The following is a 13,576-nucleotide window of genomic DNA, read 5'->3' on the forward strand; positions in this document are numbered from 1 at the left end:
TCTCCACTGGAGGGCTAAGGCTCCTTCGTTCTTTGGTGGCTTCCATCCCACCACTCTGGTAGCCGTCTCCTTTGGCTTCTCTTCATCTACTCTGTTAGCCCCTTCTGTGCTCTCTGTATATCGGTTACAGCTGTGATACAAGTGGAAGATTCTTTACTTTGTGTTTAGGGGTAGTATGAAAAGGGAAGGCCAATATTTAAGGAAAGTGCCTTTGTATTAAAAGTAGCTTTTAACATATTATTAAAAGTAAAACTTAGTATTAAAAGTAAAAGTAATAGAAATGTAGTTTTTTTTTTTCAGAAATCTAAGAGACCTATCACTACTAGAGGAGCCTCAAATAAAGATATCCCTTTACTGAAAAGTCAAATTTTATAATGTAATTGTTAGCCTGTAAAAAAAAAATCAGTTGTTCAACCTCTTAGACATCGGGAGGATGCTAGAGTCGCAGATTCCCTGGACGTTAGAGTTAGCATGATTAGGCTTCTACATGGTTGGTCGAGATGTACAGTATTTGGGTCTGGTTAATTTCAGTATGTGAGGTTTTTTTTTTCTCTTTTTTAATTTGCAAGTCCTTTCTAATGAAATTTTAATTTAAAATTATGACGAGGAAGTGAATAAGTAAGAAGTCAGAAATAGATGTTGTGGATAGGATCACAAATGAGCTATGCTCAGGAATCCTTTATCATACTTGGTGGGTAGTTAATTCTGCTTTTCCATTGTGTACACTCCACAGAATTACTGCTAATTTTTTCTTCAGGTGAGAGACTACCCGTTATATCATTTAATCAAAGCACAGTCACAGAAGAAAATGGGAGAGGTAGCAGAAGCAATTAAAACTCTGCACATGGCAATGAACCTGCCAGGAATGAGGAAAAGCAGAGCCTCCTCGAAGTCAAAGCACAGAACTGAGGTTGATGCGAGCCATCGATTATCAATCTTTCTTGAGTTGGTGGAGGTTCACCGCTTAAATGGAGAACAGGTAAGTTAGCTCAGATTGGAGTTGTGTGTGTGTGTGTGTGTGTGTGTGTGTGTGCTACTTCCCTAATCTCCTGTGTAATATGTAATACATAGATTTGTAGTTCTATTTGAAAAACCTTCTACATATATGTATATAATATACACATAATATATATGTATATATTTAGCAACAGACTTTTTCCTTAGTTTTCAGTAAAGCATGTGCATTCTGCAAGTGCCTGGAAGTTAAATGTAATTTGCCTGGATGACTTTTCCAGTGTGTCTGCCTTGTTGACCACCGTGAAATAAAGTCATACAATTTATGATTCTTTTCTGGAATAGTAGCGACTCTATCTAGCAACTGCTGTGATCCTGGTTGTAAGAAAATAATCATTTGCCTAATATTTATAACCTCTACTGGTTTTCGTCTCCTTACACTTACAGACTTTACGTAAAAATCTATCAGTTTATTTTTGTAAACACCATGAATGTACTGACATCTCTTAGTCATTGTGTTTAGGTAGATGAGCTTCCTCTCTGGGGTAATTTGTTTTGAAGGAGTCTTTCATTTTTTTTCTTTACAGCACGAGGCAGCCAAGGTTTTGCAAGATGCCATCCATGAGTTTTCTGGAACATGTGAAGAATTGCGTGTCACTATTGCTAATGCAGACCTGGCTCTGGCTCAAGGAGATACAGAGCGTGCATTAAACATGCTTCGGAATGTCACAACGGACCAGCCTTATTTTACAGAGGCCAAAGAGAAAATGGCAGATATTTACCTGAAGCATAGGAAAGAGAAAATGTTATATATCACCTGTTACAGGTAAGTAGTTACAGGGAACCTTCCCCTCCTGAAATGAACCCTCTCGTTTACACTCTCTCTTTTTCATGTCACAGATTTTTTATAGGTCTTTTCTTGGAGGTGGTCCCATTCTTCCTTCTGTTCATGACTCCTCTCACCAAGGCCTTTATTCTAAAACAGAACTATGGTTGCTTCTCTATATGGCCTTGTAGTTTCTTAAATCCTTTCATCAAATGGTCCTTCTAGCTCTGACTCCTTTGTTTGGAGAAAGAAAAGACAAGAGTTAGATACACTCTATAATAGCAACATGTTATAGCACCAGTCCAGGGAGCAGACAGGCATATTTAATACTTGGCGTATCTATTGGAGAAGAGGGAAATTGTAAGTGAGTATGCTCCAAACTCTAGTGGACAGTACCTTTAATAGCTTTGTCGCACTGAGGCCCTTAGAGTTACTGGGATGTACCTACATACATGTTTCTGTTCCTTGTCACAAACAAAACAGTAGCCACACAGACATACTGTGTGTGACTGAGTAAGCGGACCGAGTCAGTCTTTGCTTATCAGAATATCCTGTGATCTAACCAGGCATTACTCAAATGCTTGGTCAGAAGTATTCAGAGAAACCCGCAGCTTTTCTTGGTGAGGAGTTCAAGGGCCAGATTCATGTTTCTGTACTATTCCTATGAGAGCCCAGTGTGATGGCCTGTAGCACTCATCAGTCTGAGGCAGGAGGATTGTTATGAGTTTGAGAGCAGCCTGCACTATGTAAGAGTTTCAGGTCAGTGAGGTTGTGTAGCAAGACTCTTATCTCCACAAACAAAACAGAGACCAAAAGGTTTCGTTTCTTTTGGCGGTGCTGTGCTGTGCTGTGCTGTGCTGTGCTGTGCTGTGCTGTGCTGTGCTGTGCTGTGCTGTGCTGTGCTGTGCTAATGAAAAGCATGGTTGGTTTCAGGAAAATCTGATAGATTAGCTAGGGGCATGTTTTGTTTGTTTGTTTGTTTGTTTAACTAGCTCTTTGGAGCCCATTCCCTACAGAAGGATAGCTACAGGAGGAAGGCCTTGGTCCTGCCTCAATGGAATCCACCCTTAGCATCATCTATACAGATGAAATAGTAGTTAGCTTTATCTAGCAAATAATAGTTAGATAAGATATGCTTAAAGCTGAGCAGCAAGCCAGGTGCACACTTGTCATTGGAGCACTTGGGGGAAGGGTGAAGCCGGAAGATTGCAGCAATCTAATTGCTGCAGTTAAGTAAACAGCAGATCCTTGGTAGTTTTGAGGTAATTCGTCTAATAATTTTTACCTCGAAGATGAGAGCTCAGGTTGTATAGGACAACACAATGTATTCCTCCTGTTAAGGAATCCCTCTAGACAATGGGAGCCTGTCTGTCTACCTTTACTCTCCTCCGTGTATGTCAGAAAATGGAAAGAGTCAATGAAAAGTACATTTGATGTAGCAGAAAATGTATGCATGCAGAGTGTGTGGTTTTGAGCAAGATAGCAATGCTGCCAATATTCTGAAGGCTGCTGTACACTTGAGGCACATGAGCCATCATTATAACTAACAGGTTTGTAAATGTTACCAGTATTCAGTATGCTAAGTAGGGTTGGTCTAATTTCCAGAGAAATTGCTGAAAGAATACCAAGCCCCCGGTCCTTTCTGCTCCTTGGTGATGCCTACATGAACATTCAAGAGGTAAAATTTCTAATTCTACTTAACTCAAATTTATTAAAAAAAAAAAAAAACATGTGGAACTCTATAATTAGTGTAACTTTCTGTTAAAGGGAATTTGGCTTTTTCATCATGTTTAATTTGAGTTCTAGTGATTTCAATAAAAGGTTAGCTTCCATGGTGTTTTCCACATAGGGACTTAGCTCAGCAATCGTCTTATCTGCAGTAGAGATGTTGCTAGAAGAGTATCTGGAGTTTCCTCTAAATAGAAAGGTGGAGAGAGAGCTTCTGGCAGTTATGATGACTGCCAGGAAATGCAGAGTTGCTCTAGTCAAAGAGTGTGGTCACTGTGGGTGTGCCTGCAGTGATGAATATCTGGCCTACTTTCTCTCTTCCATCTAGAATTATTTACTTTTATGTCCTGCACTATCTACTGTGTTAAAAACAAAAGTATTCCAGGTTGGAAGGGGCTTACTTATGGAAATGTTGTTCTTCAATGGGTCCAATTAAGTTGTTTGTTAATGTCTGTCATTTGTGTCTGACAATATTAGCCCGAAGAAGCTATAGTGGCCTATGAGCAAGCATTAAATCAGAACCCGAAAGATGGAACACTGGCAAGAAAAATTGGAAAAGCACTTGTCAAAACTCACAATTACTCAAAGGTAATTGCTTCACAGTGCCAGTACATCTGCTGGACCAAGCTGATCCCGACCTGCTGTGGAGAAGTCTTCATTTTCTGCATCTTTGCTGATATTAAGCTCTACATACGTGTGTGCAAACTGGTATTGGTGTCATGTCAGATTTTCCCAGACTTTCTTTCTTCAGTGTTGTATTTTATGAAGATTGTTTTGACCCAAGCATTTCTTTAAGCTTCTTTTCAATCTTTGCAACCAAATAATGGTCATAAAGTCACTAATATCACATTTCCTTTATCATAGAATGTAGCATAATCATTTTCCTTTTGGCAGTGCCGGTTTGGTCAAGTTGTGAGCTTCAAGGAGGTTGTCTTTTTGTTTCTAATAGGGATAAAGTGCTTCCTTTGGTGTATTCTTGTATGTACACCAACTAGAAATCCAACTAGGAAATGCAAACGCATTTAGGAAGGCTTACTGACCTCTAGAATAATCTCTAAACATATTTTACCAGCTATTGTTAATTATTCCTGTATTGTAAGAAAATGCTGGTTGCTATATGATCTGTGATTCTCTAAGAACAGCAACTTACTTCTCTGACAGCATAGATATATTCCTAAAATTCTTTATATGTTACTTCTGATTATCAGTATGCCTTATGCCTGGGATGTATGAAATTTCCTTGATTTTTTTTTTTAAGCCGTGACTGAAATGGACTTACTTTCTTTAGGCAATCACCTATTACGAAGCGGCTCTGAAGAGTGGGCAGCAGAATTGCCTTTGCTATGACCTGGCTGAGCTTCTACTAAGGCTGAAGTTGTATGAGAAAGCAGAGAAAGTTCTCCAGCATTCCCTAGCTCATGAACCTGGTATGAAAGTCATTCTTATTGGAAAAAAGTTTGCTTGAAAAATCTAGTCCATTTATTTTTCTAATACATAATTATATATTGATTTTCTTTATATTTTTACAGTGATTGGTTATATTAATTCACACGTATTTTGATTCTTTCAGAACTCAACTCTGCCAAATGGGTGTGTTTTAAATCTAATAATAAATTTAATAAAACATAGTTCATTATGTTATACTAGAACTTAATTTCCCAAAATTGTATATACAAATTACAATTACTGGTATTTAAGCACATCAACACTTTTATAATCTTGACCTTATAAAATTATTAATTTTTTAAGAGTTCAAGTGCCTTGAGAGGTTGCAGAGATAGCTCCATTGCTAACGTGCTTTCTTGAAGACCTGGGTTTGGATCCTTAGCACTGACATTTAAAAGAAAAATTTTCAGAAGCCCATCACCTTGTGAGTGTAATCTTAGAAATGGGGAAGCAGAGACAGTGTTTGAAAACAAAGCTGCATTTGAGAAAAAGATGCCATGTGACAGAGCTCAGGTGGAGGGGATTTTTATTGGAAAAGGGGGAAGGGAGAGGAGAGACAAATAGTGCTTGACCTAAAGGTACAGGATGTTTATGAAAATTTGTAGCAGATTATAGCCTGTATTGTACACTCCATAAATGGTGCAACAAGCTTACTTTTTTCTTATTTAGTGGCGTTTGGATTATTTATTGGACTTACTTGAAATTTTACCTTGCATGCTAGTAGGTAATATTATTCTACAGGGTAATAGAGATGGGCCTAGATTAGAAACCAAACCTGTTAGCATTACCCTATAGGCCCTTAATGATGGTGACTTATTAAGAATTAAAAGAGCAGTTTCCTTCATAATCACATGCAGAGACTGTTCTATTTTAATGGCTTCAACAGACATTTTATGGACTGAAAAATGACAGTTGCGATCTTGTTGTGACTGATGAGATTACCTGCTAATAAGTATCTAAAAACAAATGCCAATTACTGTTTGGTTCTCTACATTGTCTTCCAGCCAATTACTATCCTAAATTTTTTTTAAGGTTTTGCTATACTTTAACTATATAAAATTTTAAGTTATTTATTGTCAAAATCTTTTTTAAGAACAGTTTCTTGAATGTAGAGAAATATGGACAGGTCTTAAAGATGATATCATCCCCTTTATATTCCATTCCTAGTAAATGAACTGTCGGCTCTCATGGAGGATGGGCGGTCCCAAGTCCTTCTAGCAAAAGTCTACTCTAAAATGGAAAGACCCAGCGAAGCAATTGCCGCATTACAGCAGGTACGGTGTGTGTGACTGTGGGCCAAGGGTGGGAGATGGGCTGAAAATACTCCTTGTTGACCCGATAGTTCCAGAGCATGTGCCAAAAAATAATAATAATAATAATAAGGATTCAGTGCCTAAAAAATGGTCCACGTATGACCCTGCAATTGTAACAGACAAGGATGCTTCACCATTTTATTTCTGCTACAGCTCAAGAACCCGGGAAAGTGGTACAACTTGTGTGTGAGCTCTGTACTGAATGTCTCCACTTACTTTCGTCTTTCACTTTTTCTGTACTTGGTGATTTTCAAAGTAAAAGTTTTGCATTTCTTTGGTTATTTTCTAAAGTAGTTAAATGATTTTCAGTCATTTTTCCACTTTCTTGTTTACTAACAATTTTTAATAAGAAAGTGAAAGTCATTATTCTATCAAGATGGTTATATGCCCTGCTTTGTGTCTATTAATGTGGTTTATTAAGGTAACTCTCAGATATTAATCAATCCTTATATTTATGAAAAATGTCAATAAATCAGGGTTCGAGTCTGCTTGTTAAGCACTAAACAATAGGCATTCTCTCCTGCTTATTAATGTTCTCCAAGCCAGAAGTATGGATAAAAAATAACTTTCCAATCTAGCAATCTGCTTGCTATTCTTACACAGGTGAAGACCTCTCATTCTAAGATGCATGTGCTTAGCCTATGTTTCTATACACTGACAGATGATTTGCCCATCAGGAGACATTTAGGCAACTTCAAGGGCTTTTCATTCTGTTGCTATCATTTCTTTGTTAGTTTTTTATCTTATAACAGAGATAATTCTTTACAATGGGTAGCTAATTGTTGTGTTTTGTGTCCATCCCTTCTGAATAAATCATTGATTCCCAAGACTAGAAAAGCTAAGTTCAGTAGCCTGATTGGGTTATGGTATGGCTTTTTCTTTACAAAAATATTTAATTAGTTCATAAGCCGTCAACATGCAATGTACTTGTTACTTATAATCTACCAATATTTCAATTTATTATTTTACTTCATTAATATAGTAAACATTTAGCATTTATAGTTATTTACTGATAGCATCTAGTGATCTTCCTAATTGTTTAGTCACTGTTTCCTTTTGTGATTTTTTTCCCTGTGTTCATCCCTATAACATAGAAAAAGACTCAATATTGCAGTATTCTGGTTGGGCAGATACCGCCTGCTGGCTAATCTGCTAGCCGCTGCATGTTTGAAACTCTTATAAGGCTCACAGACCATCAGTGCTCATATTTATATTATATCACACTGTAAAATTACATTCTTATATGACCTGTCGAAAAGCGCTTCTTTCCCTTTCCTGATTCTTTCTCCTTTTTCAATGCTTACTGTTTTCTAGGCTCGCGAACTGCAGACTCGGATACTGAAGCGCGTTCAGATGGAGCAGCCAGATGCCGTTCCCTCCCAGAAGCACTTCGCAGCTGAAATTTGTGCAGAGATTGCAAAACACTCCGCTGCTCAGCGAGACTATGAAAAGGCAATTACGTTTTATAAAGAGGCCCTGGTTCATTGTGAAACAGATAGTAAGGTCAGTGCTATTACAAAACTTGTAAGTACCTTTTATTCCAGGTGTCATCTAATTTGCTTAGATGCAGAAGCCTCATAATATTATTAATAAAGATCATTTGACAATAAAAAAAACAGCAAAAAACAGGTTTTAGAAAATCAATACTGTTTCTGGAAAGCTTTCAGAGCGCATATGGGACTGGGGTAGAGCTCCACAGTATATTGCTTCCCTAGCATGTTCCAAGCTCTGGGCTCGGTCCCCAGTGGTAGAAAATCAAACAAAAAGCCTGGTGATGCCTTACCCTGGAGGGACTGCAGAGTTGGCACAATCAGTGACGTGCCTGCCACACAAGCAGAAGGACCCAGATTGGCGCCTTACACCCACCACAAAGCTGTGTAAAACAGCTGGGCACAGCAGCACACATCTCAAGCCCACTGATGAGTCAGAGCAGGAGGATCACGGGATTGCTAGAAAGTCTGAATTGGTGATCGGTGAAAGGCCATCTCTAACAAGCAACAGAAAGTAACAGGGAAGTATACCTGATGTTGAACTCAGGCCTCCCTGCACACATCCACCACAAACACACAAAATTTGTAGTGGAATAACCAATGTAAATGAAATCTGCAATTGCTTTATTTTAAATATTCATCCGTTTTCATAGTCGGTTTAAAGCTCCTTTTTAATCACGGCTATCTCAATCTAGTTTGATTCAGTTAGGTAAGCGTGCTGTCCACTTCAGCATCTGTGGATGGTTCCCTGATGCGGGGACTGAAGGGGACCACTGTGACTTGGTGTTGTCACTGCTGGAATAGTCTTCCGTAAGGCATTCCAGGCAGGCACCCTGTCCAGTGGTGGCTAAGAGAGGAGTAACGGTAGCTCTGACGCGGAAGCCTATGTGGCCACTGGTAGTTGATCCTTTCTCACTTTACAATGAGACAGCAGGTTTAAAGAGCTTTGCCGTGGTCCTTTCAGAGAAGTCTGCACTGAAATGCAGTGTCCAGCTTAAAGATCAGCAATGCCTTTTGTCTCCCTGTCTTTGAAGTGAGTTATCACCTGCTTTTCAGTCTTTTCCTGAAGAGTAGAAATGAATGTACCTATCGTTTACTGGGTCTATTGTGCATGACATTTTTATTGTGATGATTTTCAAACATGTGAAGCTTATTCTTATCCAGAAATTCCATTCATTTTATTTTGAAACCAGTTTCTGACTGTCTTGATTTCGTTGCCTAGATAATGTTGGAACTGGCACAATTATACTTGGCCCAAGAAGACCTTGATGCCTCCCTACGGCACTGTGCACTGCTTCTCCAGAGGGACCAGGATAGTGAACCGGCCACCATGGTCAGTCTGGAGTTCTCTGATCAAGCAGTTGGAATGTCCAAATTTACCATAGAACTGTTACTAGATATGAGGTGCTATTCATTTTTGCTTATGGAAGAACAACCTATGGCTAACATGGGCGTGTCTCCCGACAAATACCGAAGATCATTCATTAGCCACACAGTTACAGGGGTGACAGCAAATTAGACTACACTCTGCTTTCCCTTGGGAGCCTGAGGGGCATGTTGGATGGGTGTAGTTCTGTGGACATCCTTCGCAAGACCTGTTAAACCCTGAATTTACATTCTGGATTAATGTAAGATTCCAGTAGACTTCTGGAGTCACAGACGCAGTAAATTGACAGATAGATAGATAGATAGATAGATAGATAGATAGATAGATAGATAGATAGATAGCAAAACCTCGATGTGTCACTATCTTGTTTTACATAGTTCTTCTTTTCTACCTGGATCGAAGCTGTTTCAACTTTTAAATCTCATGTGCCTGACATTGTATGAGGCTCATTACAACTATGTAGAATATAACTCATCCTGCTTTAAAACACATGGAAAGATCTCAGCAGGTCTTTTATGTTTTCCACTTGAAATATCTGTAACATAATTTTTTTTTAATCTTGTTATTGACACTTTATCATAGTGAGGCAAGTTTCTACAGTAGCACAGTGGAATGTTAAATAATCTTCGAATTGGTGTTATAGATATATGTTTATAATTTTTATTTATAGTGTAAGGATAATAGGGGATGTGCACTTCACTTCAGTCCAGTGCCCTCGGAGTTCAGAGGCATTGGGTCACCCTGGAACTGGAGTTAGAAGTGGTTATGAACTGCCCACGTGGGTGCTGGGAATTGAACTTGGGACTTCCGGAAGAGCAGTGAGTGCATGCTATTAAACTCCATCTCTCTGTCCCTCAAATTTATTTTTATGTCACCATATGAAATATTTGGGGGTTTTTTCCCCTCAAAATAAAAATTCGTGAACAGAGCAATCTGGTTTGCATGCTTGATTAGCTTTTTGCAAATTCTTGTCCTTCTATTTTTCAAAAATATTTTTATAGGGATAAATCTTCTTAAACTTTGTAAAAAAGATGTGGACTGTTTTTAGAACCAGCTTATCTTTGCAGTTGATGGCTGACCTCATGTTCAGAAAACAGGACTATGAACAAGCAGTGTTCCACCTGCAGCAGCTTTTAGAGCGCAAGCCAGGTAAATGCACGCCGCCGACAGTTTTCCTTCAAATGTAGTCATCCCACAGTCTGTTTAGGTTTTGTTTGTTTGTTTTCCTTTTTAGCTTATCAGCTGTTAGGGAAGGAGAAGTTGCCTGAATCAGACTCTACTAATCCCACACTTGGGTCTGAGTGGCTCAGATGGCCATCAGGAAAAGGCCCACTGTCTGTTGGTGTCTGTAATTGTGAGCCTCGCCTGACTGGCCTGCCTTGTAGTACCCTTGTTTTGCTCTAGTGACTTCACCATTCCAACTGCTTTTCACGTTTTCTTTTGTCTCCTCAAATTTCTGGCACTCCTACCACTTTCCTTCCCCTCACCTAAATGAGAAAATGTAAGGAGTTGAAAGGGTATTTCATTCCCAGTCGCCCACATTGCAACGACAGTGCTCAGATACGAGCTGTTCCATATTCTCTCTGCTCCCTTTGCTCAAGCCCACCTTTATTTCCTGTAGGCCTCCATCGTGGCTTTCCTGCCCTTTCTTCTAATCTCCCACAGGTTGTTTTCATTCTTCCTGAAGCTGTTGCTATTTCATATTGCTATGAAGAAATTACCCAATCTTATCTCTTTAAAACACAGACTTGGCTTCCTCTTGAGTAGGTTTAGCTGTTCTTGGCCATATTGCCCTCAGACACTGGCGCTTCTTTGACAAGCTTTAGAGAACCCCTCTTGTGTCTCATGGGTGTTCTCTCACCTAGGTTTCTGTTCCTCAACACCAGCATTTGTTGCAGACAGCTGATAGTTATTTAGTTGGTAGACTGGCTGCTTCGGAACATTTATAAATAAAAATGGCCCTTCTTTTTACAAGTGTATAGTAATTGTGCAAAGTTGGGTTCATGTCTTTTAGTATTGCTGGATTACAGTGTCCTTACATTGAAATTATGAAGAAGCTCATCAAAAGGAAAACAACTGAACGAGAGCTTCCTGCCACCTGATTCTGCTTGACTCTTCTAATTGGAGCCTGGGAAGCTCCGTTTTCCACACTCTCTTGGCAAGCGTTTGTGAGCCAGTGATTTGTGTTGTTTCTTTTGAGATAGGGTCTCCTGTATCCAGTATCCAAAACGTAAACTAGCTAGGTAGCCACCAAGGATGACCTTGAAGTTCTGATCCTCCTGTCTTCATTTCCAGAGTGCTGGGATTGTAGGTGCAGGTCACCGTGACTGATTTCTGAGACAACATTTATAAAATAAACATTTTCTTTTCTTTTTAAAGAATATTTAAAAAAAGAAATTATAAAGAAATAGGTTTTTTCAAAAAAAAAGACACAAAAGTAGGGGCTGGGGAGATACTGCAGATCTGTAAAAACCCATGTAAAAATGCAAGGGTGATGGCACGGTGAACCCAACATGGCATTTTCCTGGATGTATATACTGAGTCCACCATGTGCGTTCCCATTAACCCTTTCTGTCCCTCTCCCTGCTACTCGCATCCCCTCCCTCTCTCAAATAGCACCACTCTTATGTGCACGATGTTCACCTCATCAGATATTGCCATTTTTAAGAATGAAAATGCTTCATTCTCTCAAATGCCAATGCTAATGAAAAGATAACACAATGTAGTTTAGTCCTTCTGTGGTCCTTATTCCTTGAGCTAATGATGAATACATTTCAGCAATACTAGGAGAGAGTTTTTCAAGAAACTGGCTTCCCAGTGTTGAAAGCACATATTTGCAAAATATGTCTCATGCATATTAGCAATAGCACACAAGTGCAGCCAGGTAGTTAACTTTTAATCCTTACTTAGTTGAATTCTACTTTTAGCCTCTTTGGCTTTATGATGGACTATGCATCCTATTGTACAAAGACTTGTACATGTGGCTAATCGTATCGGAAGCTTACAAATCTCTTCCATACCTTCATTTGATTTCATTTCTGCAGTGCTCAGAAGGTTGATATTATATTCACTTTAAGAAAAAATTAGTCCTTAGGTAGAGATAATTTATTTACTTGTCTTCACACTGCTAAAGAAAAGGCCAGTTTTAAATTTTCTTTTCCTAAATTTCTGTTTTTTATAATGACACCACAAGGCAGGATAAACACAATCTATAGACTCAAAATTAGGTTTTGGAGAGGGCCAAGAATTTGCTTGTTTTTCAGATGTGTAACTGAACAGATGTAAATCTTCCAAAGTTCTTTTCTTAATTTTTTTTATCTTGACAAATTGTGCAACATAAAATTTACCATCTTACCACTTTTTTCTTTTTTTTAAGATTTATTTACTTTATGTATGAGTGTTATATCTGCACATACAATTTACACCAGAAGAGGGCACCAGGTCCCACTATAGATAGTTTGAGCCACCATGTGAGTGCTGGGAATTGAACTCAGTACCTCTGGAAGAGCAGCCAGTGCTCATAACTGCTTAGCCATCTCTCCAGCCCCATCCCAACCATTTTTAAGCATACAGTTCAGTGGCTGTATGTATGTATGTATGTATGTATGTATGCTAACACTGTTGGGAAGCCATGGTTAACCACCCCAGCTTGTATAATCTTGCCAAACTGTGACTTTGGGCCCCAGTTCTCCTCTGTCTCTTTCCTCTGCTGACAATCTCCATTTTGCTGTCTGCTTCTGTGATTCTTAGCGTGTCCACGTGACTGACACAATAGCCTGCAGCATTGTCTATGTGTCTGGCTTATTTCACTTAGCTTAGTCAGAGTTCATCCCTCTTGTTATGTTAAGAGTTTGCTTACATTTTCCAGAAACTAATGTCTTATGTGCTTATATCACATTTATCTGCCATCTTTAATGATATGGGTAGTGCCCCCTTCCTGGCTGTTGTGAGCAGCGCTGCTGCCAATGTGCACAGACATCTGGTTGAGGTTCATCTAGTGCTCCAGACATGGCCTCATAAGAGTGTGGAGACATCATGTAATACCATCTTTTTACTTTTCAAAGTTAAAATCAAGGATAATTTGTTTTAAAAATTGGGGCTATGTTTGTTTGCTCACGTAGATGCTTTACTCCTGTGAATTCACCCTAAAAAGTCCTCGTAGTAAGAGGTTTAATAAAGTCCTATAGGCCCTATGGTAATTGAAACAGAGGAGCCCTACAACCTAAACATGAACTCCCAGAGAAATCACCTACTAATATAATATACTGTCAGGCAGCTGTTAAAATCGTAGCATTGACAATTGACTCAGTGACAACTGGAAAATATTTATTATTTAATATTGAATCAAAATCAAAACCCTAAGTGTCAGCTATTTTTTTTTCTGAGACAGGGTTTCTCTGTGCAGCTCTGGCTGTCCTGGAACTCACTCTGT

The 13,576-nt window shown here is 39.0% G+C and overlaps 1 protein-coding gene across 4 annotated transcripts in view; it reads left to right on the forward strand.

The window, feature by feature from the left end:
- Positions 1–13,576, forward strand: part of Ttc21b (tetratricopeptide repeat domain 21B) — a 59,720-nt gene that overhangs the window by 27,402 nt on the left and 18,742 nt on the right. For all 4 annotated transcript variants that reach the window (XM_050123161.1, XM_050123169.1, XM_050123177.1 and 1 more), the window contains 9 exons: positions 758–979; positions 1,542–1,780; positions 3,386–3,458; positions 3,986–4,096; positions 4,797–4,935; positions 6,122–6,228; positions 7,582–7,770; positions 8,980–9,090; positions 10,212–10,293. In XM_050123161.1, coding sequence (XP_049979118.1) covers positions 758–979; positions 1,542–1,780; positions 3,386–3,458; positions 3,986–4,096; positions 4,797–4,935; positions 6,122–6,228; positions 7,582–7,770; positions 8,980–9,090; positions 10,212–10,293 — 1,273 coding nt within the window. The remainder of the gene's footprint in view (positions 1–757; positions 980–1,541; positions 1,781–3,385; positions 3,459–3,985; positions 4,097–4,796; positions 4,936–6,121; positions 6,229–7,581; positions 7,771–8,979; positions 9,091–10,211; positions 10,294–13,576) is intronic.

This window comes from Alexandromys fortis, unplaced genomic scaffold, assembly GCF_014885135.2.
Source record: "Alexandromys fortis isolate MF-2015 unplaced genomic scaffold, M_Fortis_MF-2015_v1.1 scaffold_8_9099976_23576923, whole genome shotgun sequence".
Lineage (NCBI taxonomy): Eukaryota > Metazoa > Chordata > Mammalia > Rodentia > Cricetidae > Alexandromys > Alexandromys fortis.